Source organism: Bombyx mandarina, chromosome 21 (assembly GCF_030267445.1).
Source record: "Bombyx mandarina strain Sakado chromosome 21, ASM3026744v2".
NCBI classification, from domain to species: domain Eukaryota; kingdom Metazoa; phylum Arthropoda; class Insecta; order Lepidoptera; family Bombycidae; genus Bombyx; species Bombyx mandarina.
This window is the reverse complement of record NC_143227.1, coordinates 1705874-1731922: the sequence shown is the minus strand read 5'-3', so window position 1 is coordinate 1731922 and position 26049 is coordinate 1705874. Positions and strand designations below refer to the sequence as shown.

At 37.3% G+C, this 26049-nt stretch overlaps 3 protein-coding genes across 7 annotated transcripts in view; 2 read left to right on the top strand and 1 right to left on the bottom strand.

The window, feature by feature from the left end:
• Positions 1–1960: 1960 nt before the first annotated feature.
• TAF1C-like (TATA box-binding protein-associated factor RNA polymerase I subunit C-like) lies at positions 1961–5876 on the top strand. The gene is made up of 4 exons (XM_028170766.2): positions 1961–2112; positions 2242–2614; positions 2833–3048; positions 3682–5876. The coding sequence occupies exons 1-4, from the start codon at positions 2083–2085 to the stop codon at positions 4983–4985; spliced, it is 1923 nt and encodes a 640-aa protein (XP_028026567.2). The 5' UTR covers positions 1961–2082; the 3' UTR covers positions 4986–5876.
• Positions 5869–13799, bottom strand: LOC114240291 (mitochondrial import inner membrane translocase subunit TIM50-C). Of its 2 annotated transcripts, none has more exons than XM_028170767.2 (8): positions 13559–13799; positions 13015–13192; positions 11989–12160; positions 11332–11465; positions 10470–10695; positions 8783–8906; positions 8221–8427; positions 5869–7370 (listed from the first exon to the last, which is right to left on the bottom strand). In XM_028170767.2, the coding sequence occupies exons 1-7, from the start codon at positions 13695–13697 to the stop codon at positions 8240–8242; spliced, it is 1161 nt and encodes a 386-aa protein (XP_028026568.2). In that variant the 5' UTR covers positions 13698–13799; the 3' UTR covers positions 5869–7370; positions 8221–8239. The 2 variants fall into 2 exon arrangements, with proteins under 2 accessions (XP_028026568.2, XP_028026569.2); XM_028170768.2 differs by having other exon boundaries at positions 5869–7367; positions 13559–13773.
• A 2731-nt stretch (positions 13800–16530) lies between these two features.
• The window catches only part of Blm (Bloom syndrome helicase), a 21947-nt gene continuing 12428 nt past the window's right edge, over positions 16531–26049 (top strand). Inside the window, exons 1-8 of one of the 4 annotated variants that reach the window (XM_089736338.1) lie at positions 16549–16758; positions 18374–18441; positions 19143–19305; positions 19390–19433; positions 20101–20337; positions 22113–23085; positions 23905–24060; positions 25493–25605. In XM_089736338.1, coding sequence (XP_089592464.1) covers positions 20203–20337; positions 22113–23085; positions 23905–24060; positions 25493–25605 — 1377 coding nt within the window. In that variant the 5' untranslated portion in view covers positions 16549–16758; positions 18374–18441; positions 19143–19305; positions 19390–19433; positions 20101–20202. Of the gene's footprint in view, positions 16759–18373; positions 18442–19142; positions 19306–19389; positions 19434–20100; positions 20338–22112; positions 23086–23904; positions 24061–25492; positions 25606–26049 lie in introns of those variants that run through there. The other 3 variants (XM_089736337.1, XM_089736340.1, XM_089736339.1) reach the window with 3 other exon arrangements.

The window sequence follows — 26049 nt, the reverse complement described above, 5'->3', positions numbered from 1 at the left end:
ATTTTGGAGGATTTTTGAACTGTTATTTACCTAGTACTGAAAGTGGGACACTTTTTCAACTGCCTCCCATATGAGACGGTTCTCCTTACCTCTACCCTCCATAATATAAAGCTAACAAATGTTAAGTTTATAGGTTGAATTAGATTGTACCAAAAACATCGTTATTTTTTTATTGCTTAGATGGGTGGACGAGCTCACAGCCCACCTGTTGTTAAGTGGTTACTAGAGCCCATAGACATCTGCAACATAAATACGGCACCCACCTTGAGATTTAATTTCTAAGGTCTCAAGTATAGTCACAACGGCTACCCCATCCTTCAAACCGAAACGCATTACTGCTTCACGGCAGAAATAGGCAGGGTGGTGGTGCCTACCCACGCGGACTCACAAGATGTCCTACCACCAGTAATTATAATTATAATTATAATTTTGCGGGTTTGATTTGTATTACACGATGCTATTCCTTCACCGTGGAAGTCAATCGTGAACATTTGTTGAGTACGTACTTCATTAGAAAAAATTGTACCCCGCCTGGGGTTCGAACACCGGTGCTTCGCTCAACACGAATGCACCGGACGTCTTATCCTTTAGGCCACCACGACTTTGGCAGGGATGCACGGCGACGTCGTGTGAATTGTTTTAAATTTTTATTTTGCGTTTCCTATCGGTCGTTTATTAACCGTTTGACACCTATGAACTTATGCACAATTAAGGGAAAAGAAACAAAGTCATTGGACATGGCTTTTTGCAAAAACTCTACCGAAATAACCATTATTTCATCGAGACTTTATTATATTGCATCAGATCTCGATTTATTCAATTTCACCCCAATTGATTCTTGTTTCAAACAACTCAACTTCGTTATGTTTCGCTCAAAGACATTTTTCATGTTATAATAGAAGAAAGAAGCTGTAAGAAAGAAGTTGGCTTAAAGCTATCGTTACCAGGCTATAAAATCTTACATATATAAAAAAATGTACAACTAATACCTTGTTATGATTTGTGGACTTTTTCGCGGGAACGCAAGCGAGGAGTGAAGTTGTGTTATTTGTTTTATTTTGTTTATTTAGTGTTTCTACAGGTTTAAATGAGTAATAACGGTGATTTATTAACTGTTTAGTATCTGTGAAAGAGCGCAAATGTGGCAAAATAAAACAAATCCGATGGACGTAGCTTCTCGGGATCCTACAAAAAGTCCATTAAAAAAGTCTCATAAATGACTACCATTTTACGGAGATTATATTTCATCCCATAACATTTCATCTCATTTCATTTCATTTCATGCCATTTTTCATAATATTAATCAAATTAACTCTCAGACACAGCCCACTGAGTTTCTCGCCGGATCTTCTCAGTGGGTCGCGTTTTCGATCCGGTGGTAGATTCTGCGAAGCACGGCTCATGCTAGGGTTCGTGTTAGCATCGTCGTCAGGTTTGAGCCCCGTGAGCTCACCTACTAGCCACGGTTACGCTGAAATAGCCTCTCAAGGCTATCAGCTTAGGTAGGAAAAAAAAAAGGAAAACGGCCATCTTAAGTGTATAATCTATGCTAATATCTATGACAAGTGACAGCGGAGACTTTTTGGCGGGGAGTAAAGTTGTGTAATTTGTTTTATTTTGTCTATTTAGTGTTTCTTCGGGTTTAAATGTGTAATAATGGTGGTTTATTAACTGTTTAATATCTGTGAAAGTGCACAAATGTGGGAAAATAAAACAAAGCCGCTGGACGTAGCTTCCCGGGATCCTCCAAAAAGTCCACTGAAAAAATCTTAGTAAATGACCACGATTTTACTGAGATTGTATTTCATCTCATTTCATCTCATTTAATTTCATCCCAGTTGATTATTGTCTCAAGTTAATTATCTTCATCTCATTTCACTCCATAATATCATTTTTCATAAAAATATGAATATACATTAAAATAAGACATGACTTAAAGGTCTCAGTTACCAGGTCATAAAATCCCTTAAAAAAATAAAACCACTGACAGCACGTGCATGTGTTTTGGTTGGTTTTGGTTCGCGCTTCTTTGAATTTCGATGTAAAATTTTCATTTACAATAAATGAAGATTTTATAAAATAATGGAAGAAAATAAACAAGATATTATAAGGGTGGGTAAATTTTAGTCAGTTTTTAATGAATTAGAATATTCGAAATTGCATCCGTATTAACTATTATTTTACTGTTAAATTAACATAATAATCTTTTACTTTCATAAATTTGAATTTTATTATCAACAGAAAACCAAAGAGAAGACTATAGCGGCGGATAGCCTGGATAATAATGCTCCTGTACACAAAATAATAGAATTTCTACAATCTAAACACAAAAAGAACAAAGTTTTTAATTATTATAGTCAACTTGTTAAGCAACGCAATACATCTTGGTTTTCACATTATCTATATCCTGGACAAACTTTAACAGCGTTTGGTAATGACTGGGATGGAGGTCTGCCCTCTAAATTTTTTGAAACTTTTGCTCATAGAAGCTTACTGCCGAAAATGATCACAACAAAAGTGCGAAATACTAATGTAACGGATCCAGTTACTGATATAATGAGTAAAAAAATAGATTGGAATCAACCTTGGCAGTATCAGTACAGGAAATTGATCTGTGAGTTTTGTTAATAAAAATAGTTTATAAAAATCAGACATTCAATCAAAAATACATTAATAACTGGCTTTGCAAAATAAATGTGATTTGACTTTTCAAAAGATCTCACAATATCGTCTGAGTTTCATAGTTTTAAAACCATTATTCTTCATTAATATTAAAACCTAGAGCTCAACATAGTAATTTTAGAATTTAAAATCAATGTTATAAAATTACAGCGTTAAAAGCAAGAAAACAAAAAGTCTATGAATGGTTAAACGAGGAAGTACTCCACTGCCCAAAAGACCTAGTGGAAGTAGCAGAACATTGGGAGAAAGACCCTGATATTTATTTTGATGCAAGTTACAACTGGTACTATGCTGGGAATGGGAACATGCAAATGATATCTATAGGCGGAGATGATTATTTAGTTCACAGCGATATGAATTGCCTCTGTGAGTAATTTTTCTTTTTTTTTAAGAGATTTTATGACCTGGTAACTAAGACCTTTAAGTCATGTCTTATTTTACTTTATTTTCTTAATTTTATGAAAAATGATAATATGGAGTGAAATGAAATGAAGATGATTAATTTGAGACATTAATCAACTGGGATGAAATTTAATAAAATGAGATGATACGGGATGAAATATAATCGCAGTAAAATGGTGGTCATTTACTGAGATTTTTTCGGTGGACTTTTTGGAGGAACCCGAGAAGTTACGTCCAGCAGCTTTGTTTCATTTTCCCACATTTGTGCACTTTCACAGATATTAAACAGTTCATAAACCACCATTATTACACATTTAAACCTGAAGAAACACTAAATAGACAAAATAAAACAAATCACACAACTTCACTCCTCGCGTTCCCGCCAAATTGAACACAGTACTGCCAGAAATGTGTTAAGTTTTTACATCTTAATGTTGCTAGAGTTTAATAGAATTTGTTTTTATATTATAACCTTGTATTTATGTAGACTATATATATTTAGTTTTCAAATATATCACTTAAATTCTCATGTATCTAATCTCATCTCATTTATGTGTTGTAATTTGTTATTTTAAAATGAACATTATTTTTTTGCAGACTTATCTCTATTTAATAGAAATAATCTTACCATAGAGTATGAATATGAAGCAAAATATAAATTTCCCGAACAAATTTTAATACTAGAAACAGTTGTATTAGAGAATATAATAGCTGTACGAACTAAATACAAAGTGGTCATCCTTAAATTTACAGAACGAAATGACCTTCTAGAACTAACTAAAATAAAAGAAATGGATTCAAAATTGCCATTAACTGGTATATCATTTGATGAATACCACAAGAATATTCTATATGTAACAAGTTTAGATTACAAACTGACCATAGTGAACATTGATAGAATGAAAGGGAGAAGCAAACAATTGAAAGGTCGATTTGAAACACTAGCTGATAATTGGAACACAGTTACAGGTTCAGAAAGAATGTATTTCACACATGTAACAAAAAGTTCGTTAACACTGTATGATAAAAGGACTAACAGTGCCTTCGAGAGGTGGAAATGGTTGAGAGATATCACCGACAACAGTGACTGTGATTTCATAACATCTGCAAAGTACTGCTCAAATAAACCTTTAATGTACATTGGTACAAATCATCATATGTTATTAATGGATATGAGGTACAGTAAAATTGAAAATCAGAAAGTAAAGCCTTTACAGAGATGGACTCATGGAATGCAATCAGTACCAACATATTTATCAATGTGCAATTATGAACATGACAAAGAGTTAATCTGTATGTCAAGTCAGTGGTGCGAAGATATGTGTGTGGTTAGTAACCATAATGATATTGTAACAAGAGACTCTAATTTCCGTAAAACAATGACACCATATAGACCTCCTAGTATTTTTACAACATTGCATAGAGCACAGCAGAAAATGCAATGTTGTGATTTACACATTCCAATCAGAGATCGTTTGAGTGTTGCAGTTACTGGTCTAACTCTTTTCGAATGTAATGAAGGATATTGCATATTAATGCAGAATTCTTTAGGAGATATATCTGCACATGTTCTATGCCCCAAAACTATGCTGACTTTTATAGATGATGATGCCACAGAAAAACTTAATGAATGGAGCAACTTATGTAAACAGAACAAACAGATATTTGAAGTATCGTATATTAAAAATATTAAAAAGGTTTTGAAAAATCTGAAGAGAGTACCTGATACATATCCAATTGGAGAAAATACTTTTAAGAGGCAAAAAGAATATGAGATTGATGAAAAGGATATTTATGATTTATATGAGAAAGCAGATTTAGATATGGGGTTGTTAGACATTTGGATAAAGAGTAATAATGATAAGCAAATTATTCAAGAAACAATTGATCAATCTATTTAATAGCTGCCACTGTTTTACTAAATAATGTTAGTTTGTGTTGTTATATTGTTGTGAACTAGCATCACAATACTTAGGTAATACTAGATGATGGTATATTTTTTTGATAACACCATCTTATTGTTTCTTTAAAGCGGTTAGTTGCCCTCAATTAAGAAAAATAGTACTATTATTCGCCAATAGATGTCGGGAAGAGTTGATTATTGAAAACGTTGAAAACGTTGGTCGTCGTAGCCTAACGGATAAGACGTCCGGTGCATTCGTGTTGAAACGATGCACCGGTGTTCGAATCCCGCAGGCGGGTACCAATTTTTCTAATGAAATACGTACTCGACAAATGTTCACGATTGACTTCCACGGTGAAGGAATAACATCGTGTAATAAAAATGAAACCCGCAAAATTATAATTTGCGTAATTACTGGTGGTAGGACGTCTTGTGAGTCCGCACGGGTAGGTACCACCACCCCGCCTATTTCTGCCGTGAAGCAGTAATGCGTTTCGGTTTGAAGGGTCGGGCAGCCGTTGTGACTATACTGAGACCTTAGAACTATATCTCAAGATGTGTGGCGCATTTACGTTGTAGATGTCTATGGGCTCCAGTAACCACTTAACATCAGGTGGGCTGTGAGCTCGTCCACACACCTAAGCAATATAAGGCAGCCCTACCCTTCAGACCGAAACGCATTACTGCTTCATGGCAAAAATAGACAGGGCGGTGGTACCTACTCGCGCGGACTCAAAAGAGGTCCTACCACCACAAGCATTTATAATACCTAGTAGTTTACAGTATTTAAATTTGAATCTCTTTGGTTGTTCTCTCTTAATTGTCCTCGCCTCTCGCTCATCGCCATTCGACAACAAAAATTTTAGAAATAAAACAACATATTGAATTATTAACAACTATTATTGCCTACCTATGACTGCTGCAATCGCGCTAATGCATTCATTAAACTTAAAATCATTCACACAATTATACATACACATTTTCAAAACAACAAATGCATGCTGCATGTAGTTCTAAACTTTTGTTTTACAAAATCGTTATCAACAGAGTACAACCAACGCCTCTTGTGGTTAGTCGCCTGATTACCAAACTACAGGATGTAGGTTCGAATCCCAGTCGTCATATGCGAGTAGTCAGTAAGCATAACATTCGATAAAAATTTTGGGATTCTCGATTATGCAAAAAATTTTTGTTCATTAGATTTCTTTGCTACATCTGTGCGTTGAAATATAATTATTAAAGTCCATTTAACATAATATATTTTATACCAATTATGAGAAACAAGAGTTAAAAACTACAATAACAAAAAACACAAAGGCTTAGTATGAATAACAATAACAATATCTGTAAATTGGTACAGTAAAATAAGTTTTGGTATAAATACATCGAATTTTAATAATATAATACAACCAATAATACAATGGAAAAATTTGATGAACAGTTAAGTCTAGTATAAACTGCGTGTTAGAGAGTCATAATACCATGAGACACTCATATTGGCACACTATTGAAGTGACACAAGTTGTAAAAACAAACACTAAAACTTGAACACTTTCATAAATCTATACACATTATGGCAAACTCAAAAAAAATGCGGCATGTTCTGCCGCAGAAGGAAAGGCAGATATAGATATCACAAAAACAAAAGTTTATTCCACTCTTTTAAAAAAGATTCGGATATCAGTCGCCCAAATTGCCATTGCTAGCGTTATTATAGAAAAAGAGAATATCGACAACCCAAGAAACATTACGAAGTATCTAGTACTTTAATTTAATTTGGAATATTGAATTCAATCACTTCCTGTTTTTTTTGTACACATTTAACCCTCTATCTCATTAGGATATACAAATTTATATTCATTAAACTTGAGTAAAAATAACATTTTATTTAAAAATTTTGTGCATGCAGCGTTCATAACATTTAGGCGATATTATAGGGTTATTGACCTCAGTCAGCTGCGTTATGAATACGGTACGTTGCGCTCAGCTGTCTTCGCTTGAGGTTGAGGGTTCTGTAGTGTGAACATCGTAAACGATAAACAGCTAACATCAGCTTAGCAAGATAATCAATCATCAAAAAAGAGGGCACAAACGTGATAAATAATTATTTTTACAAGTTTTCAATGTTTTATTACATATGATTATTACAATTTTATTATAATTTTCTTAACCACATTGTTTTGTGGTCTGTGTCGACTGCTCAATTCCTAAAAAATGTATTCAGAAATTCTTATTATTATTATTTTTTTTAAATTCATTTTACTGTACCAATTGACATAACGAAAATAATGTAATCACGCCTTTTGAGATAATAACATCATTTTAAAGCTTAACTTTCTCCAGGAGCTCTGCAATAGTTATTGAAATTAAACTGCATCGGCTACTGAAACAAACAAAATGAAAACTTAAATTTTAAAGTGAATAGATCTTGTTTTTTAATATGTATATGTACATACACTTTCAGTGAATTCGTTCGACACAATATTTGCTGAAGTGAAATCACTTCTAAATTAAAAAAAGAAAAATAGTTTTTAAAAAAAATCAGTGAGTCAATATGCTATAACATATTACAAAGATCAATCAGACACAGCCCAGTGAGTTTCTCGCCGGATCTTCTCAGTGGGTCGCGTTTCCGATCCGGTGGTAGATTCTGCGAAGCACTGCTCTTTCTAGGGTCAGTGTTAGCAACACTCCGGTTTGAGCCCTGTGAGCTCACCTACATGTTCGGTGAATCTCGTATGACCCCTCAAAGTCACTAGAAAAACATGGGTTCACAGATACTCCATTTACTGAGTTTGTTGTGTTGATTTACTGAATGACACAAAAGAACAGCCATTGATTTCGAGTGGTCATTTTGAAAACAGTTTAAACCGAATCTCACAGTGACAGCTTAAGCCTTTGATTTTGTACATATTGACCTTTGATCTTTCACTGGTGGTAGGACCTCTTGTGAGTCCGCACGGGTAGGCACCACCACCCCGCCTATTTCTGCCATGAAGCAGTAATGCGTTTTGGTTTAAAGGGTGGGGCAGTCGTTGTAACTATACTGAGACCTTAGAACTTATATCTCAAGGTGGGTGGCGCATTTACGTTGCAGATGTCTATGGGTTCCAGTAACCACTTAACACCAGGTGGGCTGTGAGATAAGTCCACCAAACTAAGCAATAAAAAAAAGCTTCCGTTTGTAACCATTCGGCTATGGCTAAGAATACGAATTGAAAAGAAGAGCTCACCGAAGTCGAAGCGCGTCGGCTAGCGCCTGGTGAAGGTCCGCAGCCAGCTCCTGGTGAGCGTGTTGTCCTGCTTGGGAGCCTTCTCCCGCTCCTCGAGCTGCTCCATGAGGCGGCGCTGGTTGTCCCGGAAGGCTGCGATGGGGTCCTCGAACTGTCCGTAGTAGGACAGCACCTCGCGCACGTCCGCCACCTCCGACATCGCTATCGCTGCAAGGGGAATACTTAGGACTCAAAAAAATTTTTTTTTTCCTATCTATGCTGATAGCCCTGAGAGGCTATTTCAGCTTCACCCTAACGTGTGTAGGTGAGCTCACGGGGCTCAAACTGGAGTGATGCTAACACTGGCCCCAGCAAGAGCAATGCTTCGCAGAATCTACCACCGGATCGGAAACGCGACTCACTGAGAAAATCCGGCGAGAAACTCACTGGGCTATTGTTTGTACCTTATTAATTTTCTTTATTTGGTACATTATCATTGCCCAGCAGTTGGTGCTTGATTGCCTTATGGTTAGCTCTAAGCACATTAAAAGGTGTAAGTCAGCACCTCGCTGGCGCTACTCACTCTGCAGCAGATTGGCCAGGTCGAGCAGCGACGTGTCTTCATCAGCTCCCTTCCACTTCTTCAGGATCAGCGAGTTCTGCGGGTGGAACTTGGTTGCTGCCTTGTTCCAATCGACCACGATAACCTGGAACGAGACCCACGTATGTAGCTTTTTGATTACGAGAACTCTTCTCCTCCTCCTCGCGTCGTTATCCTCATTACTGAGGGTCGTGACTCCCCCGCTGCATCAGTTTCTCCCGTACGATTTCCCTCCATCTTCTACGATCCTTAGCTTTGTGAAGGGCATTGTGGAAGTTGATGTCCAGAGAAGATCGTATTTGGTCCGACCATCTCGTAGGACTGCGTCCTCTGGGACGTTTGCCATCTATCTTTCCTGTCACCATCAGCTGTTCAAGATTGTGACCCTCTTTACGACATAATATGAAACTGCCCTATATGAATATATCATGCAGTATCATAAATGTTTATTCGAGCAAATACACATGACTGACGCCAGCGGCTGTGAGACATGAGGTCGGAGTGTTCGTGTAATGTTGTACTTTGGGAGGTGTTCAAGGAAAACGACTTCTTGCGTGTGTTCCATGTTTAATATATATTTTTTTATTGCCTTTGTTGGCAGACGGGCATACGGCCCACCTGATGGTGAGTGGTTACCGTCGCCCATGGACTTCAGCAATGCCAGGGGCAGAGCCAAGCCGCTGCCTACCGCTTAATACTCTCCACAAGCCTCGTTTGAAGAAGGACATGTCATAGCGCTCGGGAAACACCGTGGAGGGGAGCTCATTCCATAGCCGGATGGTACGTGGCAAAAAAGATGGATGAACTCTACTCCGGTGGCGGGCGGTGCGATGGTAAAGACGAGATGCCGGTATCATCTCGAACAATTCCTCAGAGCACTCCCTTATCATCTTAATCCTAGTTTACAATTATGAAGAAGCCTGTCTCTGGGTGGTCCGCCTTATTAGGGGGACATACGAGATTACACCTATTAACTATGTTATATACTAAATACTATGCTATGCTATAATATATAAGTACTAGCGGCCCGCTCCGGCTCCGCTTGATTCTTTAACAAAAATTTCAACGACGTTGTTTTATTTTTTTAAATAAAAGAACACTTTACGGCATAACTATAATGGTTAGACATATGCTGTTGCAACACTTTTTGTAAATAATAATGTGTTCTACAAAGTCGTAGTACATTTTTTTATTCTATCATCAATAGTTTTAGCAGGGCACGCGATGTAAAGAATATTTTAGGTAATATTTTTACACCTTGGGTTACATTATTGGAGTTTTAGTGAGGATCCCTAATTTTTTTTCAAAAGAGATTATGATCTATGCCAATGTCACTCGGCAATAGTGTAGCTTCCAAACAGTGAAAGAATTTTTCAAATCGGTTCAGTAGTTTCGGAGCCTATTCAATACAAACAAACAAACAAATCTTTCCTCTTTATAATATTAGTATAGATACACACTTCATCCGCGGTGCCGCACCGCAGCTGCCCTACCCTTTAAACTAATGAGTGCACTGTAGCAGAGACAGGCGGGCTTACGATACGCCAATAATAGTACCACTGAGTACACGTTTTTTATTCGACTTTTCTTTACAGCACAGAGGTCATTCGGCAACACGCGTCGAGTACGTATTTCTTTAACGTTTCTAACATGAGTATCGATCGCTCACCTTCGACAAGTCCCTGTTGAGTCCCTCGAGGTTCTTAACGTGCACGCCGTCGACGAAGTGCGTGGAGTCGCGGAACAGGCGGTGCGTTATGTACTTGTTCTCGGGGTCTAGTTTATCTAACACCGGCCAGATCATCAAAGCGTTCTCCGTCGTGAAGATGACGATTTCGTAATTAGAGCTCGCGACCGCCTGGAGGAACTGGTCCACGCCGGGCCGCTTCTTGAACCTGTCCCAAGTATCCAACTGTTATTATTTATAGCGGACGGAAGACGACCGGGCCCGGGGGTGTACCCGCGTACGAGCTAATTACATAATTTCTACATGACCACGAAGCTCTACAAAGCTCAGTCAAAACTAACTTCATTGTGTATGAGTTTACTTGGAAACAAAATTAACTACGAATTAATCATAGAACATATAATTTGGTGACCATTCACCATAAGATGCACTTTAAACTCAACCTCCGTGGATCATAAAGTAACCTATTTGTGTGATTGGATCATCAACAATACTGCTGCCAAAAAAAGGCCGTCATCGACCACAAAATACGAGGTCAACATCTCAATTGTCTGTCCTCAAACCGGACCGCATGATTGCTTCGCTGTAGGAATAGGCAGCACAGTCGTAGCCGTGGTGGGAAATGTCGGTCTGTTGGCTCAGTGCGGCGCAGTAGTACTCACAGAATGTTGCCGTCCATTCTCCGTGGAATCTTCACTTCTTAGAACACCCACGAGAACAGAGAGAGAGGTGCTGTTGTAGGCCAATACCAAAACATCATTTTAAATAAATTAAGACCCCTTTTAATTAATTCTTTAAGTATTGTTGTTGTCCATACCATGTTCATGCCAGGTACAGTACTGACCTCCAGCCCGTTTGATAAGACCAATCAGGATGCACCAGGACATCGGTGAATTCTAAGACTAGAGTGTATGTAGGCTGGTACGGTGGAGGCAAAGGGTCTGGAAGTAGTTTCTCTCTTGACGGCTCCTTTATCATCTATAACAAAATATTCTGTTTCTATGAGTTTTACAATATCTCCAATCCCATATTCCTTAGAATGTAACAATATGCCGTGAAGCAGTAATGCGTTTCGGTTTGAAGGGTGGGGTAGCCGTTGTAACTATACTGAGACTTTAGAACTTGTATCTCAAGGTGGGTGGCGCGTCTACGTTGTAGATGTCTATGGGCTCCAGTAACCACTTAACATCAGGTGGGCTGTGAGCTCGTCCACCCATCTAAGCAATAAAAAAAAAAAAAAAAAAATAATATAAAATCTAAATCTCAACCATAGGCCAATAGTGGCCTCTTTGAATTCCAATTAAAACTGCATAATATGATCTGTGATAGGATATTAGGCAAATATTTTTGCACTAAAAACGTTTTTGATAAAAGAATTTTATAATGTTCTGGTGTTATTTTAACTATCATCATTTTAATATTTGACTACCAATTGTTTCAAATTAAGTGCTCAAATTAAATGCAGATATCAATAATGCATAAATAAAATTATTTTTATTACCTTTTCATAAAATGTGAGTTCTTTCCAGGAACGTCTCAGGTATTGAAAGACAATGGGAAGATGTGAAAATTCATCCTCTATTATTTGACCCTCGTCATCCCGTCGGGGTGAGCCCATCTCTATGACAAGGCAGGTCGCTGCTACTGTGAGACCACCACCAAAAACTGCAAAACTAAACATTTAACATTATTTTTATTTTATTCTGTTTCACTTTAAATTCCAAAGTTGATTGGAAGCTTTGCTTTTTTTAAGGTATAGGAAATATATACAGAGGAGTAAAAGGTTATTTGGTCTATGCTCCATTATGCTTAATACGCGACCTTTATCTTTGTAATTAAAGGTACATTTTATTTGGTATTAGTATTAACAGTTCAATGTTTTTAATAGAACTTTAATTCAGTTTACTCTATTCAAATAGCTGAAGAAGTTTTTTTGTCATATTTTTTCCAAGTTTTCAACTTTACATGGCTCTCCTGTAAAGTTACAAAAATGTTGCTTAAATCTAATAACATTTCCCCCCTCTATATGTACTCTTATTGATATTTACATACATACACAGGACAGACTAAGAGGTAGATTTCTGAGTCAAAGAGCATGTTGCAAGTGCAAAAATAATCAGTCAATGGCATTGAAATAACTTTTATAGAGGCTATGGTTAGTAACTATAGACTATATCGAGAGGCCATAGTTAGTGCCTATCTAGGTCCTCTTATTGTGAAGATGAAAATTAAAGTCAGTAAAATATCAGATCTCAAGATACCTTTCTATACTATTCTAATTTCTGTGTGCTAAAATACATTAAATGTTTTTATAAATAGTTCGACGGTAGGTATGTATTCGTGAAATGTTAATAAATAACACCTAATAATACACCACATAAATATAAAACACCCTTCATTTTTCATTATATATCTGAAGAGGTGGTTGAAAATTAAGAAATAATAAAATAAGAGATAAACTGCATCTTATTCAAGTGGTTCAAATAAGTTTAGGAGCTTATGAAGAATTTGGTGTTAACTGCATTACCCTAATTTCATTCTTCTCCAACTTTTTTCATTTTCTTCAGTTTTCTCTTTGTTTTCTTGTTCAAAACGTTCTTGTTCTTTTTTAATCTGCTGTGCATCAACCTGTGTCTGTGGGGCTTGCGGGAAGAACCTCCCTAAGATATCTACTTTTTCAGGTTTATCATCTTTACTTCTATCATCTGTAAATTTGTATTAACAATAAGAAAGCATTTCATTTATCAAAGTTATATTATTACTTATTTATTTTCAAAGTACTTATTATAAGGCAATGTAGAATTCTATTTGTTTTAAAGGTGAGAGAAGCTGAATAAATATAAAACGGATTTTGACAAACATGTAATGCTTTTGTAAATAGCTAAAAAAAACATTTTCTACACTGATTTGACTTGTGTAGTATTGTCAACAAAGCTATGATGTTAGTGGGTTCAATTTAATAATGACGTAAAATTGTTTATCCAACATATTTGTTTATTGTAAATACATGAAAAAATCAATGTAATAAAAAGTCGTACAGAATTTATGAACTATGGGAAATGAAAACTAACCTAAATTTTGATTTGAATAAAATTTTGGCGAATTCGCTGCTATTATCCAAATGTTTTGTCTTGAGTGGCATTTTGTCTCTAGCTTTAAAGATTTACAACACGCGGTTTTTGTCAGAAATAATAATTTCCTGAAATACATTTCAATGTAATAAAAAAATCCGCATTGAGAAACTTCACTAACACACAACCGAGCAAATAAAACTAAATAGTAGATCAGTGTATAATCTATGCAGCAGATCACATCACATTATTCAAGGGACTTTTTGGCGGGAACGCGAGGAGTGAAGTTGTGTGATTTGTTTTATTTTGTCTATTTAGTGTTTCTTCAGGTTTAAATGTGTAATAATGGTGGTTTATTAACTGTTTAATATCTGTGAAAGTGCACAAATGTGGGAAAATGAAACAAAGCTGCTGGACGTAACTTCTCGGGTTCCTCCAAAAAGTCCACTGAAAAAATCTCAGTAAATGACGACCATTTTACTGCGATTATATTTCATCCCATATCATTTCATTTCATTAAATTTCATCCCAGTTGATTAATGTCTCATTAATCATCTTCATTTTATTTCACTCCATATTATCATTTTTCATAAAATTAAGAATATAAAGTAAAATAAGACATGACTTAAAGATCTTAGTTACCAGGTCATAAAAATCTCTTAAAAAAAACATTATTCAAGGACTTTTTGGCGGGAACGCGAGGAGTGAAGTTGTGTGATTTGTTTTATTTTGTCTATTTAGTGTTTCTTCGGGTTTAAATGTGTAATAATGGTGGTTTATTAACCGTTTAATATGTGTGAAAGTGCACAAATGTGGGAAAATCGGTTTTTGCTAAAGTTTTCGAAATGGTGTTGTATCCCGTTTTGTCTTGGCATTTTAGACAGATTTTTGCTACGGAGCAACATGGGTTCATTAAGGCAAGATCCACAACTACGAACTTGTTGTCTTTTGTCGAGGACTTGACTCAAGGTGTTGACCATGGAGATTCATTAGACACTATATACACAGACTTTAGTAAGGCCTTCGACACAGTTAACCACAATTTACTGCTGTCGAAGCTGTCATCGTACGGGATTGCTGGTACACTTTTGCATTGGCTTCAATCATATTTAACGAACAGATCGTCCACGGTTGTTGCGGGGGGTCACTCGTCGATGTCCTTCCCAGTTTTGTCTGGGGTTCCCCAAGGCTCTCATTTGGGTCCTCTACTTTTTAATGCATTCATCAACGACATTGGCTCGTGTTTTCGTAGCACAAAGTTCTATATGTTCGCCGACGACTTAAAATTCTTCAGGAAAGTAAACTCATCTCTTGACTCTGAATTATTGCAGAGGGATTTGGACAGTTTGTTTGGCTGGTGCAGTGCGAATGGCATGAGTCTGAATATCAGTAAATGCTATGTAATTCGTTTTACTAGAAAAAGACGCTCATTTTCCTGAACGTATCATATTAATACCACTATCTGAGGTAGACTCTATTAGGGATCTGGGTGTGACCATTGATAGTAAGCTGCAATTCAGCACACATATTCAGAATATTACCAGAAAGAGCTTTAAAACATTGGGATTTATATTTCGCAATTGCAAAGATTTCAAAAAACCAAACACTAAGATCACAATTTATAATGCTCTCGTACGCAGTACCTTGGAATATTGCTGCATTGTGTGGAATCCTTACTATGAAATATACAAGAAACGATTGGAAAGTGTCCAGAAACGGTTTCTATGGTACTTGTCTTACAACTACAATCTGGGTAGGAAGTTACCCAGCTATGAAGATAGACTTTGCCACTTTAATTTAGACTCTATTCTAAACCGGAGAAAACTAATGGGGGGTATATTTCTGTACAAATTAATTCATGGAATAACCGACACGCCTAATCTATTAACCCAGATAAAAATATCAGCCCCTAAGTACCTACCAAGAACGAAGAAATATAAACCGTTTATAAGAAAGCCCGCTCGTTCGAATTTAGGTACTTACTCTCCCTTAAACAGAATCCTTTGGGACTACAATAATGTCCACGGTAGCGCGGTCTCCGTCAATGTTCCTTCGGAGTTGTCCGATTGCGCTGAACTTATTTTAAGTGAAATAGATGTTTTTTCTGATTGTCTCACTACTTACAGGAAAAATCTGTCGCGGATCATCTCCCAATTAAATTAATCATAAGCAATGAATGAAATGTATTCAAATCTTAGCTGTATATTTTTTTTATTTTTGATGTTAATGCACTGTCGATTGCACCTATAATTGAGGTGACATCTGCTATGAACTTTTGTCAATTTGTCAATGTTTTGTATTGATGATCACTTTGTTGGTGCAACTTAATAAATAAATAAATAAAATGAAATAAAGCCGCTGGACGTAACTTCTCGGGATCCCCAAAAAGTCCACTGAAAAAAACTTAGTAAATGACCACCATTTTACTAAGATTATATTTCATCTCATATCATCTCATTTAATTTCATCCCAGTTGATTAATGTCTCAAATTAATCATCTTCATTTCATTTCACTCCATAATATCATTTTTCATAAAAATATGAATATACATTAAAATAGACGTGACTTAAAAGTCTCAGTTACCAGGTCATAAAATCCCTTAAAAAAAACATTATTTAAGGACTTTTTGGCGGGAACGCGAGGAGTGAAGTTGTGTGATTTGTTTTATTTTGTCTATTTAGTGTTTCTTCGGGTTTAAATGTGTAATAATGGTGGTTTATTAACTATTTAATATCTGTGAAAGTGCACAAATGTGGGAAAATGAAACAAAGCCGCTGGACGTAACTTCTCGGGATCCTCCAAAAAGTCCACTGAAAAAAAAATGTGGGCCGTCACGGGACGCCTGGCAGATGTGAAACAATATATATATATATATAAATTAAAATAAGACATGACTTAAAGGTCTTAGTTACCAGAGCATAAAATCCTTTTTAAAAAAAAACTACTTGCAATTTGCAGCATCATAGATTATACACATAATATATTGCAGTTTGCACGATCTAATGTTTATTTTAAGTAAACCCAAGAAGTTTAGATAATTTCGAATATTATTCGTTTGGCTCACTACAAATATATGCTTTAAGTGAAATACAAATTGAAAAATGACTCCTGAGAAGATTAAATCTGACATAAGTAATAGATTTAAGTTAAAAAACTTTATTCTGAAGAGTGACACAGGAACTCTCGATAATAAAACCAGGTAGAAAATTCGTTTTCGCATGACTAGGTAGTTTGTTGTTTTCTCCTTCATAAGGCTTAAACAGTAGTAAAAAGTAAAGTACACGACGATTATGTATACGACTATTACAACAACTTTACGGACGGTAGAAGAGGAAGTAGTAGTTGCCATAGGTAGCCGTCAGACATGGCATACCTTCTTCTTCTTCTTTATTTTTTGACTCTGGCACAGTTTGTGCATTAGCTAGCGTCAAGTAATAAAATTGTAATAATTCGCCGTCTTAATCACTTACAGTTTATGAATAATAATAAACCAAGGAAACTCAATCAGTTGGCATGAAATTAAATGAAATGAGATGATATGGGATGAAATGTAATCTCAATAAAATGGTAGACATTTACTGAGACTTTTTCAGTGGACTTTTTGGAGGATCCCAAGAAGTTACGTTCAGTGGCTTTGTTTCATTTTCCCACATTTGTGCACTTTCGCAGATACTAAACACTTAATAAACCACCGTTATCTAACATTTAAACCTGAAGAAACACTAAATATACAAAATAAAACAAATCACACAACTTCACTCCTCGCGCTCCCACCACAAAGTCACATGGCATACCTATACATTTGTTTACAGCCAGACTAATCGGCTCGAATAGCCTTTGAATGTCGCACTAACAATATTAAATTTAAAAATGAATATGTAGGATATTTCATAGTATAATGTTTCTGTGATGAACCTTTGCCTATTTAGGATTATTCATAGGAAGATAGATTAGTTATACAGCTCTGAAGTACGGCACTAGTGTCATAAATTACTTAAGTTTTTGATCACTACCAAATTCAACAAAATCACCTGAAACAATCTGAAAACATCCTGAAAGGTTCAGCTGTTTTTTTTTTGTTATTGTCCTTGTCGGCAGACAAGCATACGGGCCACCTGATGGTGAGTGGTTACCGTCGCCCATTGACTTCAGCAATGCCAGGGGCAGAGCCAAGCCGCTGCTTACCACAACCACCTACCGCTGTTTTGAAGTCAAAAGGGACAATGCAAACAAAAGCACACAATGACTTTTATTTACTTTAGATGGAATTCGTTCAAGTTGAAAATCTCTTGGATAGTCTACATTTCTTTCCAAAAGTTAGTACATACATATTGATGGGTGAAAAGCTACATCCTTTAAGTGTCAATTCGCTTATTATGAGATGTTTATTTTTTTAATTCAAGTTGTGTTTTATTTGGTATTACAGTTTGATGTTTTAATAGAATTTCAATTGAGTTTACTCCATTCAAATAGGTGAAGAAGTTTTTTTTGTCATGATATTTTTCCAATTTTAAACTTTAAGTGGCTCTTCTGTAAAGTTGCAAAAATGTTGCTTAAACCAAATAGACGATATGAGATATGAACATAGTACGTGCATATGAGATATAAGATCTCGCATAGTTTTTTTATATTTTTTTTATTGCCTTTGTAGGCAGATGAGCATACGGCCCATCTCATGGTGAGTGGTTACTGTCGCCCATGGAATTCAGCAATGCCAGGGGCAGAGCCAAGCCGCTGCAGGGTCCGAAATCAGTATACCATGTACTATTTTTTATCTTAGGAAAAAAATTAAAAAATAGTTTGTTTTATTGCAGTAAAACAAACAACAGCAAAACAAAAAAGAAATTTTCTTATATAGATCCAAAAACAGCAAATAAAACATGTGAGTATATTTTTACTACAGTAATTTATGTCACTCATTGAAAAATCTTGGAAAGTTGAACAATAACAAGTAGCTGGCTATAAGTAAAATGTGACAAATAAAAGAAAAGCAGTGGCCATAGAGAGAGTATTGTGAATTTTTTTTATGCCTCTTTATATTAAATATAATGGGAAAGCAATTTGTAGCTGCCCTCCATGTTGCTTTGAACTCGGAAGTGTTATGTATGAAAATTTTATAGTGTTACATAAATACTGGACAGACATCAGGCATCACCCATTTCAGATTTGTTATACAGAAGAAATTAAACACAATGAAACACATTGAATTTTCTCAGGATAGAGTTGTTTGTGTCACTCTGATCTATGAACCACCTACCAGAATTGTAAATATGTTGGTTTGTAAAATTATGACCCCTGAAAATACAGTGTAAAATTACTTTAGGTATTATTATTACATGGGTTACGTGACATGAGAAAATGATTTCTAAGTTAATACAGGCTATGTATTATCTTATCCGTATATGTTCTGTAATTTTTTTTTGGATTCTGAAGCAAACATCCAAGCAATCAAATCTTCACATTTAAATTATTAGTATATGTGGTTAATGTTAAAGTATAGTTATACACATCAAGATGTATAAGGTATTGCAATAAGATATTTTAAGCACGGGAACACTTAGCTCTTCCCTTTTTTTTAATCAGGAGGAAATCGCCTGAATTTCGCCCACAACTGTGGACGAGAGGCGGGGCATATGAGAATAGAACCAACTAAAACCGCCCATCGCTCAACAACGCGTGTCCGAGCCTCAGATAAGATAGGATTCAAACGTGCTATTCAGCGTCCCGACCACGACGTGTGGACAATGTTAGCAAAATATATCTAAAAAGATTGTAGATTTAAAAATTAATCAAAGTAATGTCACAATAATTTTACATTTCATAATTCTAGGGACACCACCATTCAAGACATTGGAGATTGTCAGTTCAGTTAAAGTGAGTAGAAATTAAAAGTATTTAAAAAATATAACTCCAAATTTTATCTTATCTTATCCTAATAAAATATAACGCTTGCATAGACAAGCAGTCTATACAACTTCATGGCTGAGCCCTCAAGTTCGCTCATCCGTCCTAGCTAAGGTCTCTGGGCCAACCGCGATATGTCCACCCGAAAAAACAATTCTTAGATCCTCACCTGGACTTTTGGATGGTCATCAGTAATTATCGGTCATGGAAATCAGCAAGGTTAGGGAATTATCTGCAATGATTTTGTGTAGATATTCTGTTATATAGGAAGTCTATTTGTATTCGAGTTTTTACTATATGAGTATACAATAAGACGGAATAAACATATTAACATTAAATACTGCATATTATATAGAATTTAAGAAAAGAAAGATTTACTGGTTGTAGGAAGTCTTGTGAGTCCGTACGGGTAGGTACCACGGCTCTGCCTATTTCTGCCGTGAAGCAGTAATGCGTTTCAGTTTAAAGGGTGAGCAGCCGTTGTACTGTACTGAGTCCTTAGAACTCATATCTCAAGGTGGTCGTGGTTTTTACGTTGTAGATGTCTATGGGCTCCCGTAACCATTTAACAGCCGATGTGCTGTGAGCTCGTCCACCCATCTAAATAATAAAAAAAAGATAATATCATAATTTTTAGGACGAAAACTCTCCGAAAATTCCAGAAAGATACGAAACCGGAGTCAATAGTCCTGAAAGAAGTATAGTGGTTGACATACCAACCCCACCTAAAAACGTAGACATGGACAGCTCGAGTAAAAGGAGTCGTTTGGCTATGTCTGATGACCTTAATGATGTAGATTTAAGAATGAATGCCTCATTTGTACCCCTACTAGATCGAATAACAGCATATGTTGCTGTAAAGGAAACGAAACAGGTGAGAGACACAGTAATGTTACACGCTGAGGTTCGGGATAAATAGAAATTCTACCGAATCACGAGTTAACATTGTATTCAGCACTTAGAACACTTCAAACACTTCACAAATACTTTAAAACTCAATTCGCTTCTTCCGCTTCGCTTCAGGTGATCCGTTCGCTGTTTCGCTTCGAGTAGTTTCGATTACTAACTGACTGCGTGCCATCTCTGCTTTTATAGCCGATATCACATCCCTAGAATTATTGAGAATATTCCACATATTTCTAGTATTGTGTTTCCGCTATCTGATGATAGATGGCGTTGTACTTCTCGAGCGTTCTAGGTGCTACTAGATCCTTCGATATTCGTTCGGCTATTCGTCGATGGCGTTACTCTTACCGGCGTAACAGTAATATTAATCGACAATTTGGATTTTAAACAAAATGACTAACTGTACAAATTCAATAACCTAATTTTGATATAATCTTTTTTGCAGATAAACATATGCAATTTTTATTGCTGGTTTTTAAAGTTTTAAGGTCATTTATTCTAATCTCATAAATGCTTCATTGACGGACAATTCTAAATTATCATCTTTAGCCCTCAGCAAGACTTAGTCATTTCTTTCCATCGGGCGTCATTGACTTGATATTATTATAATAATTAAAATCTGAGATAAACAAGATATATATCTTTATTATTTCACAGTATTTTTTAGTGATAACATGCATTTATATAATTTATTTATAGATAGTAAAGTTCAATTAAGATTATCTTTCAGTTGTAAAGTAAAATTATTTTTTTACTGTCTTTGAAGGTCGTAAGGGCCACTTGATGATTAGAGATCACGGTTACCCATGGACGCTAACAGTGACGGCCTCCTAAGATTCCTTTGAAATCTGATTTGAAAAAGGAATTTAGTCGAACTCAGGACATGCTGTTAGGGACATTCAACCAAAGCAGGACACAGACACAGCCCATTGAGTTTCTCCCCGGATCTTCTCAGTGGGTCTCAGTGGGCGGTAGAATCTGCGAAGAACTACTCTTGCTAGGGTTCGTGTTAGCAACATCGTCAGGTTTGAACCCCGTGTTCACCTACTAGCCCGGTGACGCAGGCATTGTCTCCTTAGAGCATCAGCTTAGGTAGGGAAAAAAATCACACATACACACACAAAGCAGGATGGCACGTGGCAAAAGTGATCTCTGGAATCGTACTTGCCGCGCATCCAGATAGTAGGGGGTGAGTTCTGTTACCATGGCAGATGATCAGAGTCACTCCGTACAAACTCAAACAGAGGTTCCAAATAATGCTGTGAGATCAGGAATATAGTTTGCTTTCTTCTGTATAGAGGCAAATGGAAGATATTGGTACTTGAGAGCAGCCACCACGCGAGGCCAAACCTGCGCTTTATAAAGCAAAAATCAAAAGCAAAAATATTTTATTTTTATTTTTAAAAAAAACCGTGTCTAGGTGTGGATTTTGTTCTAGCAGGGCTGTTCTCCAACAAAGTAATCCTAGTAGGCGAAAAATTGTGTTTGGTCTATGTTGAGATTTTCAGGCGGATTGAAAGTTCATTCAGGGTCATAGTTTGTACGGCATTACGGATTTAGTATTTTGTGCTTCCACATTGCTTTTATATAAATACATCTTCGGCAAATTCAAGTCGTTCTATTGTGCCTTATAAAATCTAGTCTAGTCCCGATAATTTGCGACAAAAAAGAAGACGTAGGGTATCAACAGTACCGTTAGCAACCAACGATTATTTTATGAATCTCACGAAAATATTTTTGCAGAAACAAAATCATCCCGAATTTCTGGATCGGCAAAGTGAAAGAATGTACGTCGAATTGTTAGAAACAATAAGTGATACGTTTGATAGAATTCCAAAGAATTTGCTAGAAATCATTCCTGGTTATGATAGTAAAATACACGACAAGATGAAACGGAGCAGAATAGAAATTAAAAAATATTGCAATAATTTTGAGAATAAATCTAGTTGCTCCATAGATAAATTACATCCAACAGAGAAGAATCATAGTAATAGTTTGATACAGAATTCAACCCCGCCTTTAGAACAAAACCCTGGGACCAGTAATATGATACATTTAGATGTTAAAAAAGTCACCACTTCAAATGAATCACCGTCTATTATATCTGTAACTAATGATTCGACGATAGATAAAAGCTTAGATCAATCAGACACGAATGTCAAGAAGAAAGGCAAATTTGTATACAAATCCCCATTAAATCATAGTTCGCCAGATTGTAAAGCTTCGTCGAGTACAGCGGAGAGACTTAAAAGCATCATGGAGACTCTGAAGCGCGTCCCACCTAAGGTCGCGTCCAATCCAACGCCGCAAGCGAATAATAGTTCAGTAGAATTCCAGCCGCCTCCGCTTGACCGAAGCGCGTTCTTGAACACGGAACGTCCGTCAACATCGGCGATACCAGCATCTGTGACTGATGTCGCCGAAAATGAATACGAACACTTGTTTGACGCCAATGACGGCTTCGAAGAGAACATTGACCTGATTAGTGAAAATGACGTGAGCGTCGAAGAGGTTCAGAACGGTAAGAACATAAGCGTCGACGATGACGGATGGCCGGAGTACAGAATGGAGGACTTCGCGGACGACGTGGAAGTCGTTAATGCTGTCGAGATGGTGGAAATGAACTTGAACCATACGATGACGTCGAATGTCGTCAATACGAAGTACGAAGGGATCGGGCAATTCGAAGGTGATATCCAGAACGATGGAACCACAGGTCCGTGCCGCATGCTATTAAGTCTATGAGTTCCGATTTTTAGGATATATCCAAATCATGTTACACTCACACAACACCCAACTTTAACACTAATTATACTACACTTACTGGTACCTTTTTCTATCATAGCGGGTAGATAACGATACACGACAAATATTACTCAAAAAAATAAAACAAAACAAAAAAAAAATATTATTATTCTTATCTACAATTATTATTCCAGATAAATTGGTAAGAAAAAGTCATGAAGTGAAATGTGTAAAAGCAATAAGATGATATGTATATTTTCATTAGTTTCATTAGTGTTAAAAGGGATCATTGCATAATCACACTTGGAGAAGGCGGCACGAAACCCTCTTCTCGTGGCCGCCGGAAATTACATACCCGATCCTGTGGACCGAATGGTGAACAGTCGACGTCACCCTAAACACGTCATTATGGATCTTCCTGATCCATTAACGGTACCTTTAGGCACCACAAGTACCGGTCACCGTCCTCGCCGAACCCGTCGCTAGCGACGAAGGGCTCGACGAGCGAATTAACCCATAGACACAGCCCACTGAGTTTCTCGCCCGATCTTCTCAGTGGGTCGCGTTTCCGATCCGGTGGTAGATGCTGCGAAGCACTGCTCTTGCTGAGGTCAGTGTTAGCAACACACCCGGTTTGAGCCCCGTGAACTCACCTACACACGTTAGGGTGAAGCTGAAATAGCCTCTCAAATCTCAAGGCTATTAGCATAGGTAGGAGAAAAAAAAGCATAATCATGGAGGTCCACGCTGCTCTGTTTGCGGTGACCGTAGCGAGGCGCGCTCGTTTCAGGTGAGTTCGACGGCCTGAACTACCCTCACTCGGCTCCGATGCTGGAGATATTCCGCGAGACGTTCGGCCTGACGAAGTTTCGCCCCAACCAGCTGCAGGCCATCAACGCGGCGCTGCTCGGCCACGACTGCTTCGTCCTCATGCCGACCGGCGGCGGTAAGGGACCTCGCCACCTTCAGCCCACAACTTCTGAACAATACTGGTGGTAGGACATCTTGTGAGTCCGCACGGGTAGGTACCACCACCCCGCCTATTTCTGCCGTGAAGCAGTAATGCGTTTCGATTTGAAGGGTGGGGCAGCCGTTGTAACTAAATTGAGACCTTAGAATTATTATCCCTAGGTGGGTGGCACATTTACGTTGTAGATGTCTATGGGCATCCGTAACCACTTAACACCAGGTGGGCTGTGAGCTCGTCCACCTATCGAAGCAATAAAAAAAAAAACATTCAGACCATTTTAAGAACAAGATCTTGCCTTTGTCGTTACGTGTCCGAAGATAACTCTAGCTACTTCTACTTTTCGACGGAGAATATCTCTCGACAACAATCTTTACAGGTCCTCACACAGACACTGTGCTACTGGCTTAAATAACATCGAGACCTGTCACTAGCCAAATTATATTATTCCATAACATGCTATTGCGTATTCTGTAAAGATATATAAGGGCATATCCATATATTTTTTTACAAAAATCGGGTGTTTTGTTTATCTTTTCTTGTAGTCTTGACCTCTTAGACTATATTCTTTTGTGATAACTGATGCTTTATAGAATTGAGACCGAGATTAGACTGATTATTGCCATTTACTACAATGATAAGGGTCGAGTGTCGGCCAGATTTACGAGCTCTAGTTTCGTCTAGCGTTGAACGGCATTTGTTGTCCATAGACTTCACAATATATAAATACCACCTACCTTGAGATACGAAGTCAAGGTCGCAATTGTATAATGTCAAACCAGAACTCGGGGCAGCTTGCGGAGAAAATGGGTAGAATCGTGGTGCTTTTTATTTATTTATTTTTTATTGCTCACATGGGTGGACGAGCTCACAGCCCACCTGGTGTTAAGTGGTCACTGGAGCCCATAGACATCTACGACGTAAATGCGCCACCCACCTTGAGATATCAGTTGTAAGATCTCAGTATAGTTACAACGGCTGCCCCGTCCTTCAAACCGAAATGCATTACTGCTTCACGGCAGAAATAGGCGGGATCGTGGTACCTACCCGCGCGGACTCACAAGAGGTCCTACCACCAGTAATTACGCAAATTATAATTTTGCGGGTTTGATTTTTATTACCCGATGTTATTCCTTCACCGTGGAAGTCAATCGTGAACAATTTTTGAGTACATATTTCATTAGAAAAATTGGTGGCCGCCTGGGACTCGAACACCGGTGCATCCATCGCTCAACACGAATGCACCGGACGTTTTTATCCTTTAGGCCACGAGACTTCATAAAATTACTCGCGCGGTCTTCTGACGCCCTACCAACAGTCATTTTGCGGACATAATTTTTATAACACAGGGTTATTCTCTGTAATTGTTCATAAAACAAATTCCTGAAGCATATTTTATTGTTGATTTTAGGTAAGTCGTTGTGTTACCAGCTGCCCGCTGTACTGTCGCCCGGCGTCACCATCGTCATATCGCCGTTGAAGTCCCTCATCATGGACCAGGTCCGGAAGCTGCAGACGCTCGGCGTGAGTTCTTTTTTTTTTTCATTAGCTGACCCGGCAGACTTCGAAGTGCCTCAATCGATAAATAAAAGACCTAAACTTTTGTGTAAAATAAACTTGAAACAAACAAAAGAAATCCGTCCGACGGGAAAAACAAAATAGTTATTTTTATTTGATTCCGAGCATTTTCAAATTTGTCTACCTTTTTTAAATCTTCTCTGGACTTCAACAAATAATTCAAGACCAGAATTTGCCAAATCGGTGAAGCCGTTCTCGAGTTTTAGCGAGACTAACGAACAGCAATTCATTTTTATATATATAGATAGAAGATAGATTGCTTAGATGGGTGGACGAACTTACAGCCCACATAGTTGTTAAGTGGTTACTGAAGCCCATAGACATCTATGACGTAAATGCGCCACCTACCTTAAGATATAAGTTCTAAGGTCTCAAGTATAGTTACAACGG